This window comes from Thermobia domestica, chromosome 7 (assembly GCF_964235325.1).
Source record: "Thermobia domestica chromosome 7, izTheDome1.hap1.1, whole genome shotgun sequence".
In the NCBI taxonomy this organism is placed as follows: domain Eukaryota; kingdom Metazoa; phylum Arthropoda; class Insecta; order Zygentoma; family Lepismatidae; genus Thermobia; species Thermobia domestica.
Window position 1 is genome coordinate 124,563,234 of NC_137460.1, and position 23,733 is coordinate 124,586,966.

The following is a 23,733-nucleotide window of genomic DNA, read 5'->3' on the forward strand; positions in this document are numbered from 1 at the left end:
CTCCTTCCATCCCATTTCGCAGTCATTCACCCGTCTTACAAAATATTCCTGAACATCTTATCACATCTTTATACTATAAAGACCTCTATGTAACAGTTGCAACTTTGTATATCCGTCCTGGTCATGATATTCCATTCAGTTTCTTCCAATACATCTCTAATAATTTTCGCACCTATGTAATCATGGCAGACGTGAATTTACATAGCCGTCCGGCGACTCAGCGAGACCAGTTTCTCAATTATATCACTAGCCATACTACCGGTGTGACACTACCACTACCGAAACCTACCAGGCCTTCTAGCCAGACTACCCCGGATATAGTTATTGTGTCGAGCAACATATCTCATCGTAGCTCTGTTGAGGTACTTGATCTCATTGGCAGCGATCATGCTCCTATAAAACTCCTTATTACAACTCGTTCCGCTACTTCTCAGGATATACCTCCACGAACTACCTATCGTTATGATAAGGCAAATTGGACTGCATACAGATCGCATCTCACAGAAAATCTTTCTGAGCTATCGCCACCAAGTACCGAATCAGACCTTTATCATTGTCTCGAATCTCTGACTACTGTCATGCGAAATGCTACTGCCAAGTACATTCCTACATCTACTACTTCTGCCTTTCGACCATCTTTGCCTCCACAATACCTGCTGTTGATAAAACGTTCTCGTTAATTTTATAGAGATTTCGTCGCTACTGGCAACCTAGACTCCTTGCATCACCACCGACAACTTCAACGCACCGTTCACAACTATCTCAGAGCTTACAAACTACGGAGCTGGATCAAAACTTGCAACCATCTCGGCTCCCTTTCTCATCCAACGCAATATTGGAAGCGTTTTCGGCAACTCACTGGGCAAAATACTCGAACAACTTACCCTCTTATTGACAATAATACGCCTCTTCATACCGATATCGACAAGGCTAATGCGTTTGCACAGTACCTTCAGGAAATATTTACACCACTGACACCTGATTTACCTCATCGTCCTCATCCCGTCGACAGGCTCAATCTGGACTCTCCACATTTACAACCAAATATTCAACATACTCTTCCCGAGAACAATCCTCTTACTGAGCCAGTCTTGATATCTGACATTACTTCTGTTGTTGCTCATAGACGTAACACAGCTCCTGGTATAGACTCTATTACATACAGGCACGTTCGAGAAAGCCCCTATATTGTTTTATATTTGCTTTCTCTTATATACACATTTATTCTTCGTACTGGCTATGTCCCTGTCGACTGGAAAACTCTCATGTTTCTCAAACCAGGCAAACCTGCTCACACTGTCAGCTCTTATCGTCCCATTCAATTAACATCAACATTTTGCAAAATTCTGGAGCGTATCATTGTCAAACGTCTTCACTGCTATCTGGCACTACACAACAGCCTTCCTCTTCAACAAGCTGGTTTTAGACCCTCTTTCAGCATCAACGACCAACTACTTCGCCTTACTAATTCCATATACAACCATTTTAACACAGGACATCCATCTTGCTTAGTCCTGTTTGACTTGGAAAAGGCATTTGATAAGGTCTGGCATCCAGCTCTTATTTATAAACTGAAGCAGCTCAGATTGCCTATTGCCTATCTTCGCTTCATTTTTAATTTTCTCACTTGTCGCCTGGCCTACGTCTATATTAATTTCAGTTACTCCTTTCCAATTTTTCTTCATTCTGGAGTTCCACAAGGATCGGCTTTGTCACCATTACTGTACATTCTATATGTTGCCGACTTTCCTGCTGTTCCAGCTACAGTAAAATTCTTTCAGTATGCAGACGATACTGCACTGCTCGCCACTGGTAAAACTATCCACCAACTTAATTTGGCCTTACAAGCTGCTATCAATACCTTTGTCGATTGGTGCTCTCACTGGCGCTTGAAAATAAATCCAACGAAAACGCAAGCTATTGTATTCCTATCACCGAAATACCGCTCTCGTATACACCGTAATCCTAGTCTCTTGAATCTTACTGTTCAAAATGTACCTCTCAAACCTTCTCGTACTGTCAAATATCTTGGTCTTACTTTCGATCACCGCCTTACATGGTCGGCCCATTTGCAAGCTATCGCAAAAAAGGCATATGGTCGTCTCAATTTGCTGAAAAGTCTTACTGGAACAACCTGGGGTCTCTCTGCGACTACGATCCTGAACACCTATAAAGTTTTTCTGCGACCTATACTTGTTTACGGTTTTACCGCCTGGTTATCTGCACCACCATCATACTATGAGAAACTACGAATTCTTGAACGACATGCCTTGTGCATTGCTTTTCGAATTAAGTTGCCCAGTCCAACTCGGGACCTCTATGATCGCCTCACGTTTCCACACATCCTCTATCATCTGGAAACACTTCGCACAAAATATATTACCCGGCGTCTGCAGTCCAACCATCCACTTTTACAGCAAACATTTGAAGAACACGCCCGTAATCTGTCCCCCTCTGCTGTTTTCATTCCTCCGCTTTCATTACTGCTTACTCTCTACCGCTACACTATTCCACCTGACCACCCAGACAGTCGTTACTACGAACCATATTCTTCAGATGCTCATCTCCCTCATATCTGGCCATCATATGCACAGTAATACCTACCGTTCTAACAGGGCACCCTTGTCTTCATTAATGCCTAGCGTCGCCCCTAGGCGAGAAGATAACACGCATTTGTCATACTAACAAAACCTGTGTGTTGTAATGTTAACTGCACCTCATTCTCATCTGCTCTCATCCACCTGCTTTCCATAAGCTCTCATCCATTCAGATGCTCTTTCACATCTAAACCTTAAACCAACCTAATGATTATGGTTATTAAAACCATAATGACCTGAATTGCTTGTTAATAAAAATGCTTCTTTAACTACCCATAGCCCATCTATTGTTTTCCAATATATTGCAATAGTACATCTACCTCTCTTCCCCTACAGAGGGCGTAACCCTCTTCGGGTAGTTGCTAGCAATTGCTAGCAGGCAAAAAAAAAACATTAACTACAGGATCACTTCGCTGGTTTCCAGCTTTTTCCTTGGAGGTATTGTTTTCTCAGTGTCAAGTCCAGGCTGTGATTATTACGTATTTGTGGACGCAAGTACGGCAAGTCTCAGCAACGGGCGAGAGAGTAGGAGGGATTAAGGGTTTCACTCGAGTGGAGACTGCGTTACCGTACACATTAGTGTACATATTTTTGGAAGCTTGGCTTCATCATTCATTCATTTCATCTTTTCATTTCGTCACACTGTTTCACTCATTATCTACACCGTGACTTATGGCGTCTCAACCGGTCATTGGACAACATTCTGGCTTACCCCCTATAGCACCGGAACCTTCTTGCTCATCCGGGAAACCGCTTAGACGACGTTGCCATTCTCTGGAAAGGATTTCTAGCAGTCAGGGTTCATCAGCTCGTCAACGTTCTCCAGTTGCATCCACAAAACTACCACCCGCTAAACGTCAACACAAGCTAAGCGATGCCAGCTCTGAGGCATCCATGATCATTGACATTCAGGATGACCGTCAGTTTCCAAACCTGCCTCCTCCTAGTCGACCAACCATCCATTCTTTCCTGCTTCAGAACTTTGATCCAAAATTTTCAAATCCAAAGCTACTTTTAGTACAGATCACAATATACTTGCCTCAGGCGAACATCACTCAAATCGTCAAGACTAGGAATGGCATGATTATTAAGACGCCTGACCCGGAATTTTTCCGTACGACACGGAACAAGTGCAGCTTTGAGATTTTTGGCTCCAAATCAACCATGACAAAGCTTAGCGACCAACGCCCGAAACAGCCACCACCTCCGAGGAAATCACCAACATTGTCTGTCGTTCTACGAGGGGTAGATCCGAGCTATAGTGACGAGGAGGTCTTTGAAGAACTTAAACTGGAAGGGCACAGTATCATAAAATGTATCAGAATCAAAAACGATCATGGGTTGACATACATGGTGCGGGTTCTCACAAACTCTCAACAGACTATCGATGAGTTACTCACCCGTGGCGCCTATATCTATAAACAACGCCATCGTGTTGAACCGTCACGCACCTCCGCTCCTTTACCCCTTCGCTGTGAACGGTGTCAGGTATATGGTCAACACTCTACTTCCCAATGTAGAAATCCGTTCAAATGTGGTTACTGTTCCGGCCCACATCCTACAAGAAGCTGTACAAATTTACAATCACCTCCAACCTGCTCCACGTGTCAGGATCATTCTCACCCGACATACAGTTACAAATGCCGATCTAAACCAGCTCCGGAACCAACAAAACCAGAAACTGTGGCACCATTACGCATACCGGAACAAATCCAACCACCCGCCAATCGAGTCTTACAACAACCTGTAACTGTCCATCAGCTTCTCACCTTCCTTACTTTCTCGCTACAGAATATCCATCCATTCCTTCGAGATCACATCGCCCAACAAATTCAAACCGCGGCTAAAGCAATTTTCCACGCCAATATCTGCCCAACATATTCCGGCAATAATGTCTATTATCACTCAAATGCACTCGAAACCGAGGTTTAAGAGCTATCCTCTAGCCATCCATATTATCATTCACTGCATTATGGCGCTTTCTTTCTTGTTCTTAAATATCCGTTCTTTACCAAAGCATAAGCTGCTCTTCGAAGCACTTTTACTCGAAGAACAAATTCATGCCTTTATCCTTAATGAGACACATCTCACATCCCGATTGTCATGCCGCATACCTCGCTTCCAATTGTTACGTCAAGATAGCACTTTACCTGCTATGCGAGCCAATGTGGGAGTAGCGATTGGGTTTTCACCTTCTATTCCATTTCGGAATCATTCTCCGGCTCTGCACAATCTTCCTGAATACCTTATCACATCATTATACTACAAGGAATTGTATGTGACTGTAGCAACCATATACATCCGTCCTGGGCACGATATTCCGTTCAGCTTCTTTCAGTATATCTCAAATACCTTCCGAACCTACATAATTATGGCAGATGTGAATCTACATAGCCGGACACATACGCAACGGGACCGTTTCCTCAATTACATCACCAGTCATACTACTGGAGTGACTCTGCCACTTCCAAAACCGACTCGTCCCACGAGTCAGACTACTCCAGATATAGCTATTGTTTCGAGCAACATATCACATCGTAGCTGTGTTAACGTTCTTGATCTTATTGGTAGCGATCATGCTCCAATCAAACTAGACATTCAGACCCGTGTAACTACCACTTCTCAGCCTTCTCCTCACCGTACTATCTATCGTTACGATAAAGCAAATTGGACTGCCTACAGATCGTATCTTCAGGATCATCTTCATCATTTACCTCCACCAACTGCAGAATCAGAACTTTCTGAAACTCTGGATGCTCTGGTCAATACTATGCACAACGCCACAGACAAATACATTCCTAAGTCAACAGTTTCGACTTTTCGCCCCTCTTTACCGCCTCACTACTTACCACTGATCAAACGGTCTCGACAGTTTTATAGAGATTATGCTGCCACTGGCAACCTTGACTCTCTTCATCATTACCGGCAGTTGCAACGAACGGTGCATAATTACCTTAAAGCTTACAAATTGCGATGCTGGGTCAAAGCTTGCAACAATCTCGGTTCACTTTCACACCCCACTCAATACTGGAAACGATTCCGGCAACTTACAGGTCGCAATACTCGCACAACATATCCTCTTATCGACAAGAATACTCCGCTGCATACCGATACAGATAAGGCAAATGCGTTTGCAAGGTATCTCCAGGACATCTTTACACCTCTTGCACCTGACTATCCCCATCGTTCGCATCCAGTCGACAAACTCAATCTGGATTCTCCTTATCTCCAGCCTAATGTTAATCACACTCTGCCCGACAACAATCCACTTACTGCACCTATCTCTATCTCTGACGTCACTTCAGTTGTAGCTCACAGACGTAACACAGCCCCTGGCATGGATTCTATTACATATAGACATATTAAAGAAAGTCCGTACGTAGTCTTATATCTGCTTTGTCACATCTTTACCTTTATTCTTCGCACTGGCTTTGTACCTGCTGACTGGAAAACTTCGAAAACTCTTATGTTTCTCAAACCACATAAACCTGTTGCTTCTGTTAGCTCATACCGTCCTATTCAACTAACATCGACCTTCAGTAAAATATTGGAACGGATCATTGTAAAACGTCTTCATTCATACTTGGCACATCATGACGTCATTCCACTCGAACAAGCTGGTTTCAGACCTTCTTTTAGTATTAATGACCAATTGCTTCGCCTCTCAAATTCCATATCTAATCATTTTAACACAGGCAATCCATCCTGCTTGGTCCTGTTTGATCTCGAGAAGGCATTCGACAAGGTCTGGCATCCCGCTCTCATCTATAAACTCAAACAGCTTCGCCTGCCTATTGCTTATCTTCGATTCATCTTTAATTTTCTTAGCTGTCGACTGGCTTACGTCTGTATCAACACTAGTTTTTCATTTCCTATTTTTCTTCATTCTGGAGTTCCCCAAGGATTGGCTTTGTCGCCCTTACTATATATCCTATTCGTTTCTGATTTCCCACCAATCCCAGATTCTGTTAAGCTCTTTCAGTATGCCGATGACACTGCACTTTTTGCCACGGGAAAAACATTTCATCAGCTCAATTTGGCTCTCCAGGATGCTATCAATGCCTTTGTTGATTGGTGCTCCCACTGGAGACTGAAAATAAACCCAGCAAAAACTCAATCTATTGTATTTCTTGCTCCGAAGCGTCGCTCCCGTGTACATCGCAACCCAACACTCTTGAACCTCACTGTACAAGATGTACCTTTAAAACCTACTCGCAGTGTCAAATATCTAGGAGTAACCTTAGATCACCATCTAACCTGGACAGCACATCTGAAAGATATCTCCAAGAAGGCGTACTCTCGCCTCAATCTTCTGAAAAGTCTTGCTGGAACTACCTGGGGACTCCATACTCATACAATTCTGAACACATACAAAGTTTTTCTCCGCCCTATTCTCACGTACGGATTTACAGCTTGGATATCTGCTCCGACCTCATACTACGAGAAATTACTCATCCTGGAACGTCATGCCTTGCGAATCGCTTTTCGTATCAAATTGCCTAGTCCCACTCAAGATCTCTACAATAGACTTACATTTCCGCACATCTTATATCATCTAGAAACACTACGTACTAAATATATCACCCAGCGCTTGCACAACAATCATCCACTCCTTCAGCAAACTTTTGCCGACCACGCTCGAAGTGCCTCCTCCGTTGCTGCTCTGTACCCTCCGCTCTCATTACTATTCACTTTGTACCGTTACACTCTGCCCCCAGACCACCCTGACGCCGTCTACTACGAGCCATACGCTACAGCCGCTCATCTACCTCACATATGGCCATCATACGCACAGTAACACCTTCTGTACTAACAGGGCTCCTGTGTCTTCATTAATGCCTAGCGTCGCCCCTAGGCGAGAAGATAACCTGCATTTGTTCCACTAACAGAACCTGTGTGTTGTGATGTCTTTCGCACTTCATTTCATCATCTCACATAATATCATTACCAGTTATTACTTCCTTCACTGAAGTATGTACCTACCTTACCTCATGTTTATGGTTAAATTCCATAAAGACCGTTACAGTATGTGCAATAAAGTTTTGGATCTACCCATATCCCCACCACTGATTCCTGCACATCGTACTACATTTTCTTGCATCTCTTCCCCTACAGAGGGCGTAACCCTCTTCGGGTAGGAGCTAGCGTGCGCTAGCTGGACAAAAAAAATCATTAACTACGAACTGGCCACCTGGAATCTCTAACCAGGTAAAAAATAGGGTATTCGTAGCTGGCGAAGAAAAATAACCAAGTCACTTAGGCATTCCATCCCCATTGGTTTATTTTAGTCGCGATCTTCGTATATACGGTTGGATTACTTGCCTCTTTGAGGCCGACGAAACAACCGCGAATTATATTTAATACCTCCATGGAGGTTACGCACCAAATTGATCTTTTCTGTTGACGACCTTGCTATTTCTCTTGGCTTAACGATTTATTTTGGTACTTCCTCTTCGGAGGTAGAGATAATTGAAGGAAGAAAATAGTTGACGACTTTGGCACTTACACCGGCGAACGATTACGTTAGTGCTTCCTCTTTGGAGGAAAGAGCACCTTAATAATCTCTAAAATTAGAGCTTTGCTCTAAAACAAGAATATACACAGGGACCGTCACTAACCCTTTGTGGTAAGCTGGCGCCATCTCCTACGTTAACTATCAAGATGGCCTCTCAGAAGACACCGGTCAAATCTGAGAAAAAGGCACAATCAAACCAGAATCCTAGTATCAGGGGCAAAATAATACGAGCAACTTATAAACCTGAAGACTTTCTTCTGCCATTGGGTAAACCCAAGCAAACAAACGTTCCACCGAAGTCAAAATTGAAAGCTCCTACACATAAGCAGACAAGTGCTTCGCAACCATCAACGTCAAATAACACCGAAGATATGGACTTCACTGTCGTAGGGACACTAAAGCGACGTAGGTCGTCTTTGGACAATCTCAACAGAGCAGAAAAACAAATTAACAGCACTCAAGAATATCCTCCACTTCCCACCAGTAACAAGTTCGATGCTTTGTCTTCCGAACAAACAGAGAATGGTAGACCCATCAATAACACTGCAGTGACGAACAAGGCCTCCATTTCCAAGCCGCCTCCAATCTTCATATACGGAATTACCAACACATATCCATTTATAAAGACCCTGTCACGAGCATTGAAGGAGCCTCCCTTAGCACAGCCCAACAAAGAGCGCATTCGACTTCAAGCGGCTAACAAAGACGATTATATAACTATCAAGACTTATTGTGAACAAACGAACACTGAATATGCCACAGGAGTAGCAAAAACTGAAAGGCCTATTAAGGTAGTTGTTCGAAAACTACCTATTGACACCGAATTGGATGACCTGAAAGAAGAATTTATAAGATTGGGCTACAAACCGACAAGCATCCATCAAATGTCTCGCAAGAGCAAGACGGATGACAAGAAAATACTGATGCCACTGTTCTTGGTTGCTTTGGAGAGAACTGCAGCTGTTAAAGAGATCTATGCAATTAACACATTGCTACATTACAAGGTCCAAATCGAACCCTATAAGCCTCCGTTAGTGCTGCAATGTTACAGATGCCAACGGTTGGGGCATTCGCAAGATACCTGTCAAGCCCACCCGCCATGTCTCAAATGTGGGCAACTGCATTTCACACAGACTTGCAGTAAATCAGATACATCCACACCTGCCACTTGTGCGAATTGTCAGGGAGATCACCCGGCTGTCCGGTATTCAAGTCCTATTCTGAGGCTCTTAAATTGCCAGCACAGCAACCGAAGAAACACCCAGATAAAACCAAGAAAAATACCCAAACCACATCAGATGAGGATCTTTCTATTCCCACTATTGTCAATGTCCAACCTGTGGCTACAGATGGTGACGACGCTGAAGCTTCCACTTCATCCCACACCAATTCAGCTTCTACTCAACAACAGGAAAGCCCTAAAGAAGATCTAGACATAAAGTCCGTTCCTTCATTCCTCAAGGGCTTAAATTTCCGCAAAATCATAACCCATATCAAACGTGGTATTACACGTTTTTGACAAGCTGCAGACTCAGCTTCCAAGGCTGCAGCAGTCATCGAAACAATAGCGGAAATGGTTGACGATGGCTGTTTCTAACTCCAGCGTCCTACATCACACACTTGTCCTCGCTACATGGAATGCAGATGGTCTCGAGGGGCAGAAACATATGCTGATTAGATTTCTCACACACCACAGAGTTGATGTCATGTTTATACAAGAAACACACTTCACTGCTCGTATCACTACTTGGCGACTACCCAATTACATTGTGTATCGACAGGATAGAGTGGGCAGACAGAAGGGAGGATTACTCTTCATAATCAAAAAGGCATTCCCCGTCAGGTCAATTACAATACCACCCTTACTAACTTTGGAGGCACTTGGTGTTGAGCTAATAACTCCAGGCGTTCCATTAATATTGGTTACCGGGTACAGGTCCCCGGCCACACAACTAGAGCCCACAGACTTCGATGTCATTGCTAACCTAGGGCCAAAAGTCATCTTAGCTGGAGATCTCAATGCTAAACATGGAGAATGGAACTCGATTACTCCAAACACTGCTGGAGATGATTTACATGAATATCTACTTACCTCCAACTTCATCATTAGTGCTCCACCTGACCCAACTCATTATCCAAAATTCGGCGGACAACCCGATGTTCTTGACGTCGCTCTTTGCAAAGATGTATCATTTAATGTTCATCCTTACGTCATTTCGGATTTAGATTCTGACCACGATCCAGTCATTTTTCACGTCTCGCACCGCAGCATCGCTCATTCTGCCCCTATCTTCAAGCAAATAGAAACTGATTGGCATCTTTTCAAACAAGAACTGAACACTATGATCGATCTACGAGATCGGCCCGCCACCATTGAGGACATCGACCAAGCGGTCTCTCACATCATGTTAGCACTTCGCACAGCAGAGGCAGCGAGCTCCATCTCCATAATCTCTCCAACGCAAACCGGGCAATGTGACAGTTTCCACCTACAACTCTATATTCATCTAAAACGTTGGGCTAGACGTCGATGGCAGCATACACTACATCCAGCATACAAAACGCTCTGGAACAAACTGCATACAAAGCTCAAGTTACTGACAACGCGACAAAATCAACAATATTGGGAAAACACTTTTCAAAATGTCACAGTAAATGACCGTAAAATTTGGACATACTGCAAATCATTCCAACGTGCTACAAATGCTTCCAAAGCAAGAGTCATACAAGGACCTCAAGGACTGACACAAGATCCTCAGTCGCAAGCGAACATTTTCGCTGACTCTCTGGAAGAACAGTTCCAGCCTAACAGAGCACGCCTCGATCCCTACCTCAAACAGCACATCCGAACCACACTATATAGCATAAGGACACAAAACCCAACACATGACATCACCATAGTAACACCTCGGGAAATAGAAAGACACCTAAAATGTCTGCCAGGAAAGACAGCATCTGGGCCTGATGGGATTCGATCTGAGATCCTAAAACATCCAACTAGAAAACTGCTGGTCTTTTTAACCTATTTATTTAACGCTCTATTTCAATTATGTTACTACCCCAAGACCTGGAAGGAAGCTCGTGTCATCACCATTCTCAAACCTGGAAAGAATCCACTGCTCCCGGAAAGCTATAGACCGATAAGTCTTCTGTCGCACTTGAGTAAACTCTTTGAACGTGTGTTACTTTCGAGGCTGAAACAACATGTACTTAATAGAGAACTCCTACCTTTCCATCAGTTTGGGTTTCGTGCCCAACATAGCACTACTACCCATCTCGTACGAGTGGTGGACCACTTAACAGCGGCTTTTAACAGGAAACATCACACTCTTGGAGTCTACCTAGATGTCTCAAAAGCCTTTGATAAAGTCTGGTTATCAGGACTATTATATAAGATATACACTCAAGGTTTTCCGGGTCGTCTTCTACTCTTACTTCATTCATATGTCATTGGCAGAAAATTTCATGTGTCTGTTGACGGTGTCAAATCCACGTCTAGATCTATCAAAGCAGGTGTTCCACAGGGCGCTGTACTTTCACCGCTCTTATATAATCTATACACGGCAGATCTCCCGACCTTACCGCATTGCTTTTTCGCAACATATGCTGATGATACTGCCTTTTTCACGACCAGCAGCTCACTTGCGCAATGTTACATCTACATGCAAAGACAACTAACCAGTTTTCAGGAATTGGCAAGACGTTGGAGGATTAACATCAATGCAGGCAAAAGCTGTGCTGTCATTCACAGTAAGAGACGCATCCGTGTTCCACGAAATTTAATCTATGAGAATGCTCGTATTCCTCACGCTCTGCAAGCCAAATATTTGGGTGTAACCTTAGACCGTGGTTTAACGTTCGCCGCTCACATCAGGGACATCAAACAAAGGGCCTTACGAAAAATTTCAGCGTTATACCCCATCTTTCGCTGCAGTTCACTTTCCCATGAGGTTCGAGTTCACATCTTCAAGATGATAGTCCTATCTACAATCTCTTATGCATGCCCTGCCTGGCAACATGCTTCACCAAGTCATATACAAACACTCGAAAGTGTACAAACTCGGGCTGGTCGTATAATCACTGGTCACGACAGATACACACGAAACAGTCAGATTCTGGAAGATTTAGAGCTATCCACTGTTAGAGAAGTTCTACGGTATTTGCACAGTAAGTTCTGGCGTACTTTACCCAGACATATTAATCCCGCCATAGCTAACATCGGCACTGAATGCACTCTCCGGAACGTCCATCGTACGCCACGTCTTTAATATCTTTCCAGAACTCGTAATGCACTCATAATCAGCTACTCTGCGACAGTTGCAGACGTAGACTTCCATCCATAACAAAACAATAGTAATTTCCAACTAACTACCAACATATCTTTATATATTTTTATACAGTCCTACTCATGGAGTCAGGGGCTTTGGCCCGATACTCTATACAAAACTACAACATTACCGTGACCGTGACCGTGATTAACTACATCTTCTGTAGTATCCAGCTTTCTCACTGGAGGCATTGCTTGCAGTGTCAAGTCTAGGCTAGGATTATTACGAGCTTGTGGACGCAAGCACGGCAAGTCTTAGTTACGGGCAAGAGAGTGAGAGAGACTCATGGAGTCAGGGGCTTTGGCCCGATACTCTATACAAAACTACAACATTACCGTGACCGTGACCGTGATTAACTACATCTTCTGTAGTATCCAGCTTTCTCACTGGAGGCATTGCTTGCAGTGTCAAGTCTAGGCTAGGATTATTACGTGCTTGTGGACGCAAGCACGGCAAGTCTTAGTTACGGGCAAGAGAGTGAGAGAGACTAAGGGTTTCACCCAAGTGGAGACTGCCTTACCGTGCACACAAGTGTACAAGATTTTTGGAAGCTTAGCTTCATCATTCATATATCATTTCTTCTTCTTCTTCATCATCATTTTCACTTTCACTTCAACCCACTACAGGACGGAGACTATCACGAGCTCAGGCATGCTTTATGGCATTTCAACCAGTGAGTGGCCAACACTCTGGTTTACCACCAGTGATACAGCAACCCTCCTGCTCTTCCGGGACATCGATAAGACGAAGATGTCATTCATTGGAGCGGATTTCTGCCAGCCAGGGTTCTTCAGCTCGCTCCCGTTCCCCAGTGGCATCAACAAAACTTCCGCCTGCTAAAAGACAGCATAAGATTAGTGACGCTAGTTCCGAATCCTCAATGCATATTGACATTCACGACAGTAACCAATTTCCTAATCTGCCTCCACCGGGTCGACCAGCTCTTTATTCTTATTTACTTCAAAACTTTGATCCGAAATTCCTTAAAACGAAACTTCTTTTTGTTCAGATCACGAAGTACATGCCTCGTGCCAATATCAATCAGATGATAAATACCAGGAACGGGATGATAATCAAAACACCGGATCCGGAATTTCTCCGTACAATCCGGAATAAATTCAGTTTCGAAATTTTTGGAGTAAAATCTACCATGACCAAGCTGAGTGACCAACGCACCAAACAGCCACCACCACCGAGAAAATCGCCCACTCTATCTGTTGTTATTCGTGGTGTAGATCCGAGCTATACTGATGATGAGATATTTGAAGAACTCAAGTTAGAAGGCTACACTATCATCAAATGTATCAGGATCAAAGGCGACCATGGTCCGACATACATGGTGCGCGTCCTTACTAACTCACAGCAGACTATTGATGACTTGCTTACTCGCGGTGCCTATATCTACAAACAGCGCCATCGTGTAGAACCGTCTCGCACCTCTTCCCCATTACCTCTTCGCTGTGAGCGCTGTCAGGTTTATGGTCAGCACTCTACTTCTCAGTGCAAAAATCCATTTAAGTGTGGCTACTGTTCAGGTCCACACCCTACACGCAGTTGTACAAATTTAAAATCACCTCCGACGTGTTCCACATGTCAAGAAAATTCACATCCGACATATAGTTACAAATGCCGATCCAAACCAGCTCCTGAGCCATCAAAACCAGAAACAGTAGTGCCACTGCGCATACCTGAACAAATCCAACCACCTACAAATCCAGCACTTCAACAGCCTGTAACTGTTCATCAGCTCTTAACATTTCTCACTCTCTCTTTACAAAATATTCATCCGTTCTTACGTAACCACATCGCTCAACAAATTCAGTATGCAGCCAAGGCAATTTTCCACGCCAACATCCGTCCTACATATTCTGGTAATAATGTCTATTATCATTCAAATGTATTGGAAACCGAAGTTTGAAAGCCATCTTATCTTTCTTCATTGCACTATGGCGCTCTCTTTCTTGTTTTTGAACATACGTTCTCTACCACAACACAAGCCGCTTTTTGAAGCGCTTCTGCTCGAAGAAAAGATCCATGCATTTCTCCTAAATGAGACTCATCTCACACACAAACTGACATGCCTCGTACCTCGATTTCAATTGCTACGACAGGATAGCACGATAGCAGCAAGGCGAGCTAACGGGGGAGTAGCGATTGGATTTTCTCCTTCCATTCCATTCCGCAGTCATTCACCAGCTTTTCCAAATCTTCGTGAACATCTTGTCACATCTTTATACTATAAGGAACTTTACGTGACCGTTGCTACTGTGTATATCCGTCCTGGCCATGATATTCCTCTTAATTTCTTCCAATACATCTCGAATAACTTTCGCACCTACATAATCATGGCAGACGTGAATTTACATAGCCGACCAGCCAATCAGCGAGATCAGTTCCTTAATTACATCTCTAGCCATACTACTGGCGTGACTCTGCCACTACCAAAACATACCAGACCTTCTAGTCAGACTACCCCGGATATCGTTATTGTGTCGAATAACCTATATCATCGTAGCAGTGTTGAGGTCCTTGATCTCATTGGTAGCGATCATGCTCCCATCAAACTACTTATTACAACTCGCTCAGCCAATACTTCTCACGATACACATAACCGAACTACTTACCGCTATCGCTATGATAAAGCAAATTGGCCTGCATATAGATCGCATCTCACGGACCATCTTTCTGATCTATCGTCACCTACTACTGAGTCAGAACTTTACCATTCTCTCGACTCTCTGGTTACTGTCATGCAAAACGCTACCGACAAATATGTTCCTAAGTCTACTGCTTCTATATTTCGGCCATCCTTGCCTCCTCAATATCTGCCGCTGATTAGACGTTCTCGTCAATTTTATAGGGATTTCGTTGCTACTGGCAACCTAGACTCCTTGCATCATCACCGACAACTACAACGTACCGTTCATAACTACCTTAGAGCTTACAAACTACGATGCTGGATAAAAACTTGCAACCATCTTGGTTCTCTTTCTCATCCAACGCAGTATTGGAAGCGTTTCCGGCAACTCACTGGTCATACTACACGAACAACTTACCCTCTGATAGACAACAATACGCCTCTTCATACCGATACTGATAAGGCAAATGCTTTTGCACACTATCTTCAAGGCATATTTACACCACTCACACCTGATTTGCCTCCTCGTCGTCATCCCGTCGACAAACTAAACCTTGAATCTCCGCATTTACAACCAAATATTCAACACACTCTTCCTGAGAACAATCCTCTTACTGAGCCAGTTCAAATTTCTGACATCACTTCTGTCCTTTCTCATAGGCGCAACACTGCTCCAGGCATGGACTCTATCACATATAGGCACGTTCAAGAAAGTCCCTACACTGTTTTATATTTGCTCTCTCTCATCTATACATTTATTCTTCGCACCGGCTATATCCCAGCTGACTGGAAGACGTCCAAAACCCTTATGTTTCTCAAACCAGGCAAACCGGCCCACAATGCCAGCTCTTACCGGCCTATTCAGCTAACATCAACTTTCTGTAAAATTTTGGAGCTTATCCTTGTCAAGCGTCTTCATTGCTATCTGGCACTTCACAACAGTCTTCCTCTCGCACAAGCTGGTTTCAGACCCTCCTTCAGCATCAACGACCAATTATTACGCCTTACAAATTCCATCTACAATCATTTTAATACAGGACATCCATCTTGCTTGGTTCTGTTTGACTTAGAAAAGGCATTTGACAAGGTTTGGCATCCTGCTCTTCTATATAAACTCAAACAGCTCAGATTACCTCTTCCATATCTTCGCTTCATTTTCAATTTTCTCACCTGTCGCCTGGCGTACGTCTACATAAATTGCAGCTCCTCATTTCCAATTTTTCTACATTCTGGGGTTCCACAAGGATCGGCTTTGTCACCATTACTGTACATTCTATATGTTGCCGACTTTCCTGCTGTTCCAGCCACAGTACAGCTATTTCAATATGCAGACGACACTGCTTTATTCGCCACTGGTAACACTATCCACCAACTCAATTTGGCTTTACAAGAAGCAATCAATACCTTTGTCGATTGGTGCTCTCACTGGCGCTTGAAAATAAATCCGACGAAAACTCAAGCTATTGTATTCCAATCTCCAACATGTCGTTCCCGTATACACCGTAACCCCAGGCTCTCAAATCTCACTGTTCAAGATGTACCACTCAAGCCTTCTCGTACTGTTAAATATCTTGGCCTTACTTTCGATCACCACCTTAAGTGGTCGGCACATCTACAAGATATTTCAAAAAAGGCGTATGGTCGTCTAAATCTGTTGAAAAGTCTTGCTGGAACAACCTGGGGACTCTCTGCGACTACTATCCTGAATACCTATAAAGTTTTTCTGCGCCCTATACTTGTCTACGGTCTAACAGCCTGGTTATCTGCACCACCATCATATTATGAGAAACTACGCGTTCTTGAACGACATGCCTTGCGTATAGCTTTTCGCATTAAGCTGCCCAGTCCAACCCGGGACCTCTATGCTCGACTCACATTTCCGCATATTTTATACCATCTGGAAACACTTCGCACCAAATATATTACCCGCCGTCTGCAATCGAATCATCCACTTCTCCAGCAAACATTTGAAGAACACACCCGTAAGCTCTCCCCTTCTGCTACTCTCATTCCTCCGCTTTCATTACTGCTTACTCTGTACCGTTACACCATTCCTCCTGACCATCCTGACAGCCAATATTACTCACCATACTCTTCAGATGCTCATCTCCCTCATATCTGGCCATCATCTGCACCGTAACACCTACTGTTTTAACAGGGCACCCCTGTCTTCATTAATGCCTAGCGTCGCCCCTAGGCGAGAAGATAAAACACATTCGTCTTACTAACCGAACCTCTGTGTTGTGATGTGAACTGCACTTCATTTCATCTTTCATCCAAACTTGATGCTTCTCCTCTATCTGTACCTATTGCACCTTAACAATGATTATGGTTAAAGGCCATAATGACCTATTAATTGATTATCAATAAAGTATTTCCTTTAACCACCCATATCCCATCTGTATGTTGTTCTGACTGCCATAATATTTCTGAATCTCTTCCCCTACAGAGGGCATAACCCTCTTCGGGCAGTAGCTAGCTTTTGCTAGCGGACAAAAAAAATCATTAACTACAGACACGATACTTTCCCAGAGCTTGCTCTGAAGCGCCACTGAGAGAACAGTGACGAGTTTTGCAAATAACCTTCCTTTTCCTGATCCTGAGCTTTTGCCTGTCTCTTTTGCGCGAACCGTCTGTCAGACTGATCAAGCCAAGGGCAGCCGGTTCTACAGATCGAGGCAGGGGACCTGCTCCCCGTGGACAACTATCCGAACGGGTTGTCCCACCTACTCATCAACACATATCATCATCCATCTTCTCGAGTGAAGTTCACCTCTCGTGGCAATAGCTCGTTATTTGCGATGGCAGACCCAGGCTCAGGCAGTGGAGCATCTTCAGAAAGTCGACATGGAGGCTTACCACCAGTCTTCGTTAGCCCACCTGCTATCTCCACGAAGGTGGAGAAGCGGAAGGACTATGCCGAGAGACAAAGACGAGCTTCTGAACGCTCAACCGCCTCCACTACATCAGCCTGTTCTAGATCTCGATCTCGATCTCCACGGAGCCAACCCAGCTACTCTGATAGGGTCAAAAACTCGCCTCCTGCTAAGAAGCAACATATCGATGTTTCAGAATCATCTGACATGGAAGCCGATGTTTCACCGACCGCACGCCGATCCTCAACGTCTGTTCATCCTGTTTCTTCTTCACCTCACTGCTTTTTGCTTCAAAACTTTGACGCTAAATTCACCAACGAAAAATTCATCATCCTTCAACTCCGAAAATACCTGCCAAGCATTCCACTCACTGAAGTTGTAAAAACCCGCAATGGATTTATCTTCAAATCGTCCGATCCTAACTTCTTATCTACAGTTCGTAATAAAGCCTCGTTCGAGATTTTCGGAAAAAATGCTACGCTTGTCTCCTTGAACGCTACTCGTCGTAAGATACCACCTCCTCCAAAACGTTCTCCGATGTTATCTGTAGTCATCAGGGGAGTCGATCCATCATATTCTGATGATGAAATACACGAGGAATTGCGCAACGAGGGGCACACCATTGATAAAATTATTCTCATTCGTAATAACACTGGGCCTACTTACATGGTGCGAATCCTAACCATATCTCAAGAGACGATCGACCATCTGCTTACTCATGGTGCCTTCATTTACAAGCGCAAACATCGCGTTGAACCCTCTCGCTCGTCTGCGCCATTGCCATTGCGATGCGAAAAATGTCAAACATACAACAATCATGCAACAGCGCACTGCACAAACCCCACTGTATGTGGGTATTGCTCTGGCCCCCATTTAACTCGTGTTTGCCCCAATATGAACCTTCCACCTCAATGTTCTGCGTGCGCGGAACGCCACCCTACATATAGTTATAAATGTAAACGCAAACCATCACCAGACCAAACACACCCAGAGTTAGTAGTCCCATTACGTACTCAGTCTACCTCCACCTCCACCAACACAGAAACTTCAGTAAATGATCCAGTCACCGTTGGTAAACTGTTAGAATTTCTCACATTAACCCTGCAGAATATTCATTCTTTCCATCGTCCACACATCCTTCAGCAACTCACTCTTGCCGCTAAAGCCACTTTTCATGTAGCTCTGTATGCCACTTACTCAAACAATTATGTTCACTTCCATACTACATCACTCGAAACATCTGTTTAATATCTTGGTCGTCATGGATATCAGCTTTCTGTTTCTCAATATTCGTTCAATCACTAAGAATAAAACTCTTTTTCAAGCACTCCTACAAGAAGAACACATCACTGCTTTTCTTCTGAATGAAACTTTTTTGACTCAGTCCATGCAATGCAGATTTCCTAACTACACGTTGCTTCGCCATGATAACATGACACCAGCGTTAAGAGTGAACGGTGGAGTTGCTATGGGCTTTCGCCATAATCTACCATTCAGACAGCATAGCTGCCCTGCACTAGCCTTACCAGAGCATATCGTAGCTACTTTGTATTTTAAATCCATCGCTCTTACTTTCGCTACCATCTACGTCAGACCCGGCACTCCAATTCCGTTAGATTTTTTCACTCACATCTCTAATAACTTCAAACATTTTATCATCCTCGCAGACGTAAATTTTCATAGTCGCTCTGCTCATGAACGCACCCAATTTCAAGATCATATAGCATCTCAGACTTCAGGAATTCTTCTCAACCTTCCTTCGCCCACACGTCCAGTTTCCAATACCACACCCGATATTGCAATTACATCCAATACAATAGTTACACGTTGTACCGTGGCAGTCTTAGACTTACTAGGTAGTGATCACGCTCCCATTAAAATCACATATCATACTGGTCTCGTCCCTTCACAAGCAGCATCATCACCTCATCTCACACCACGCTATGATAAAGCAGATTGGGCCAATTATCGCACTTACATCTCTTCTACCATCGACCATTATCGTTCACCAACCACTCCTGACGAGCTTTCGACGCAGGTCACCACTATAACCAATGCTATTCAGCAAGCTTCAGCTCTATAAATTCCACAAACCGAATCAGTACCTTATCGACCTAAACTACCACCTCACTATCTCGCTATGATCCGTCGTTCTCGTCAGTGTTCTCGGGAATACCTGCACACTCGAAACCCTGATACTTTACGTCTTCACCATCAACTCCAGAGAACTGTTCGCAACTATATTACAGCTTATAAGCAACGCCAATGGATCAAAACATGTAATCATCTTTCTGAAACATCGCATCCCACGCTCTACTGGAAACGCTTTAATGCACTCTGTGGAAAAATCACTAAGACTCCTTACCCCCTTCTACTGGATAATACAGCCATTCATTCCGACCAGGATAAAGCGAACGCTTTCGCCAATTATCTTCAAGATATATTTACACCGTCTCCACCTGATCATATGTTCCACCCTCACCCTGCTGAGGAAGTAAATACTCAATCTAAATCTCTTCAACCTGCTGTGACTCATAGACTTCCTGAACATGTTCTCACTGCTCCGATTACAGTCGAAGAAATTACTTCTGTTGTCCGGCGAAAACGCAACACAGCTCCAGGATTCGATCGTATCACCTATCGCCATATTAAAGAAAGCCCCATCACACTACTCCTACTTCTATCACTGATATACACCTTCATACTTCGCACTGGCTTTTTCCCGATAGATTGGAAGGTATCAAAAACTCTTATGTTTCCAAAACCGAATAAACCACCATCCGACACTTCATCCTACAGACCGATTCAGTTAACCTCCACTTTCAGCAAGATTTTCGAACGCATTCTTGTCAAACGCTTACATCCATACCTAACAGATCGAAACATAATTCCCTCTCATCAGGCTGGTTTTCGACCTTCCTATTCAATAAACGACCAATTACTCCGCCTTTCTACACTTATTACCAATCATTATAACTCCGTTCAACCGTCATGTATGGTTCTCTTTGATTTGAAAAAGCCTTTGATAAAGTTTGGCATTTGGCACTTATCTATAAACTCATTAAACTCAAACTTCCTATCACAATCATCCGCCTCATCTATCATTTTCTCGTCTGCCGTTTGTCATATGTCGATATCAATGATGCACTCTCTCATCCTATTTTTCTACTGTGCGGTGTGCCACAAGGATCTGCCTTATCACCTTTATTGTATGTTCTCTTTGTCGCAGATTTTCCCGAATTACCTCTTAATGTTCACCTGTTACAATATGCGGACGACACAGCTTTTCTGGCACTCTGCCGAACTATCCAACAAATCAAAGTCTGTCTTCAGGAAGCTATTAATCGCTTTATAGCCTGGTGTCGCAAATGGAATTTAACAATAAATGCTGCCAAAACCCAAACTATAGTTTTTATTCCGCCACGCAAACGCACCAAAGTTCATCGAAATCCTTCTTTACTTTCCCTTACAGTTAACCAGGTTCCCCTCCGGCCTTCAAAAACAGTAACCTATCTTGGGATAGTTTTTGACCACCGTCTGACTTGGACCCCACATCTCAAATCAGTGACCACCAAAGTACGAAACAGACTTAATTTATTGAAACGTCTCACCGGTACTACCTGGGGCCTATCTCCAAGTCTAGTTCTTAATACTTACAAAGTTTTTCTCCGACCAGTCATCACATATGGTTTTCCCGCTTGGATCTCGTCTCCACTATCCTATTATAAGCAACTTGATATTTTCGAACGGCATGCGTTCCGTCTTGCCTTTCGCATATTTCTACCTAGTCCTACTCGTGACCTGTATTCACTCATCACATTTCCTATTCTCAAATTTCACCTGGAGACACTCCGTCACAGATTTATCACCACACGTTACACTGGACATCATCCTCTTCTTTTTGCCACTATGCACCATCTCGCACTCCATCCCTCCCGACCCCGATATTATTACACACCGTTACATTTACTGTATACTCTTTATTGTTACTCGCTTCCCCCTGATCACCTGGACCTCACGCTTCTGAAGGATTATCGTCTGCATGCTCATCTACCTCATGTTTTTCCTTCATATAGTGCACAGTAAACCCGCTTGTAACTAACAGGGCTCCTCCTGTCTTCATTAGCCTAGCGTCGCCCCTAGGCAGAAGATAACTGCATTCGTCTTCCTAACATTTTCCCTTGTGTTGTCCTGTGCTTGCACCTCATCTCATCTTTCACGCTCATCCTTTTATCACGATTTAACATAATAACATAATATCATTGAAGCTTATGTACGTCCTTTTCTCTGCCACCATATTCATTTGTCACCCAGGATCTATGCCTGCATTTCCATACAGATATCTTCATATTTTTCTATTTTCTATTATATGTATCTGTGTTCCTATCATTCATTTTTTTGATATATATTTTTTGTTTTATCATTTTGTATTATGTAATTTCTATGTGTTTATTAAGTTATATATTTATGTAGTTTTCCTCTTCACATCCTAATGATTATGATCGCAAAGATCATAATGGCTTATACAATGCTTTAAGAAAGTTAATAAAGTAAATAAATAAATAATTTACCTTCACTTAGACCAGCCACCCTTAAGCCAATCCTACTTTTCCGTCACATCTTCTCCTGAAAGAGGGTGTAGCCCTCTCAGAGGTAGCTAGCCTCGTGCTAGCATTAAAAGAAAATCATTAACTACAAGATCTTCTGTAGTATCCAGCTTTCTCACTGGAGGCATTGCTTGCAGTGTCAAGTCTAGGCTAGGATTATTACGTGCTTGTGGACGCAAGCACGGCAAGTCTTAGTTACGGGCAAGAGAGTGAGAGAGACTAAGGGTTTCACCCAAGTGGAGACTGCCTTACCGTGCACACAAGTGTACAAGATTTTTGGAAGCTTAGCTTCATCATTCATATATCATTTCTTCTTCTTCTTCATCATCATTTTCACTTTCACTTCAACTCACTACAGGACGGAGACTATCACAAGCTCAGACGTGCCTTATGGCATCTCAACCAGTGAGTGGCCAACACTCTGGTTTACCACTAGTGGTACCGCAACCCTTCTGCTCTTCCGGGACAACCGTGAGACGGAGATGTCATTCATTGGAGCGGATTTCTGCCAGCCAGGGTTCTTCAGCTCGCTCCCGTTCCCCAGTAGCATCAACAAAACTTCCGCCTGCTAAAAGACAGCATAAGATCAGTGACGCTAGTTCCGAATCTTCAATGAATATCGACATCCACGACAATAACCAATTTCCTAATCTGCCTCCACCGGGTCGACCAATTATATATTCTTATTTACTTCAAAACTTTGATCCTAAATTCACGAATACGAAACTTCTTTTTGTTCAGATCACTAAGTACATGCCCCGTGCCAATATCAGTCAGATCATAAAGACCAGGAACGGAATGATAATCAAAACACCTGATCCAGAATTTCTCCGTACCATCCGGAACAAGTTCAGTTTCGAGATTTTCGGAAAGAAATCTACAATGACCAAGCTCACTGACCAACGTACCAAACAGCCACCTCCGCCGAAGAAATCACCTACTCTTTCTGTTGTTATTCGCGGGGTAGATCCGAGTTATACGGACGATGAGATCCTCGAAGAACTCAAGTTAGAGGGCTACCTGATCGTCAAATGCATCCGGATCAAAGGCGACCATGGTCCGGCTTACATGGTGCGCATACTTACCAATTCACAGCAGACCATTGATGACCTGCTAACTCGTGGTGCATATATCTACAAATAGCGCCATCGTGTACAACCATCCAGGACTTC

General features: G+C 43.5%; 1 protein-coding gene across 1 annotated transcript; it reads left to right on the forward strand.

Moving 5' to 3' along the window:
• The first annotated feature begins 4,569 nt into the window (after positions 1-4,569).
• On the forward strand, positions 4,570-7,752 carry LOC145689325 (uncharacterized). The gene is made up of 2 exons (XM_081763469.1): positions 4,570-5,972; positions 7,713-7,752. Exons 1-2 carry the CDS (start codon positions 4,570-4,572, stop codon positions 7,750-7,752), a joined length of 1,443 nt encoding a protein of 480 aa, XP_081619595.1.
• The last annotated feature ends 15,981 nt before the right edge of the window (positions 7,753-23,733 follow it).

Coding starts and splice junctions, on each gene's coding strand:
- LOC145689325 (XM_081763469.1), top strand. CDS start 4,570: ATGGCGCTTTCTTTCTTGTTCTTAAATATCCGTTCTTTACCAAAGCAT. Junction 5,973..7,712: donor AGACATATTAAAGAAAGTCC/GTACGTAGTCTT, acceptor CTTCCCCTACAG/AGGGCGTAACCCTCTTCGGG.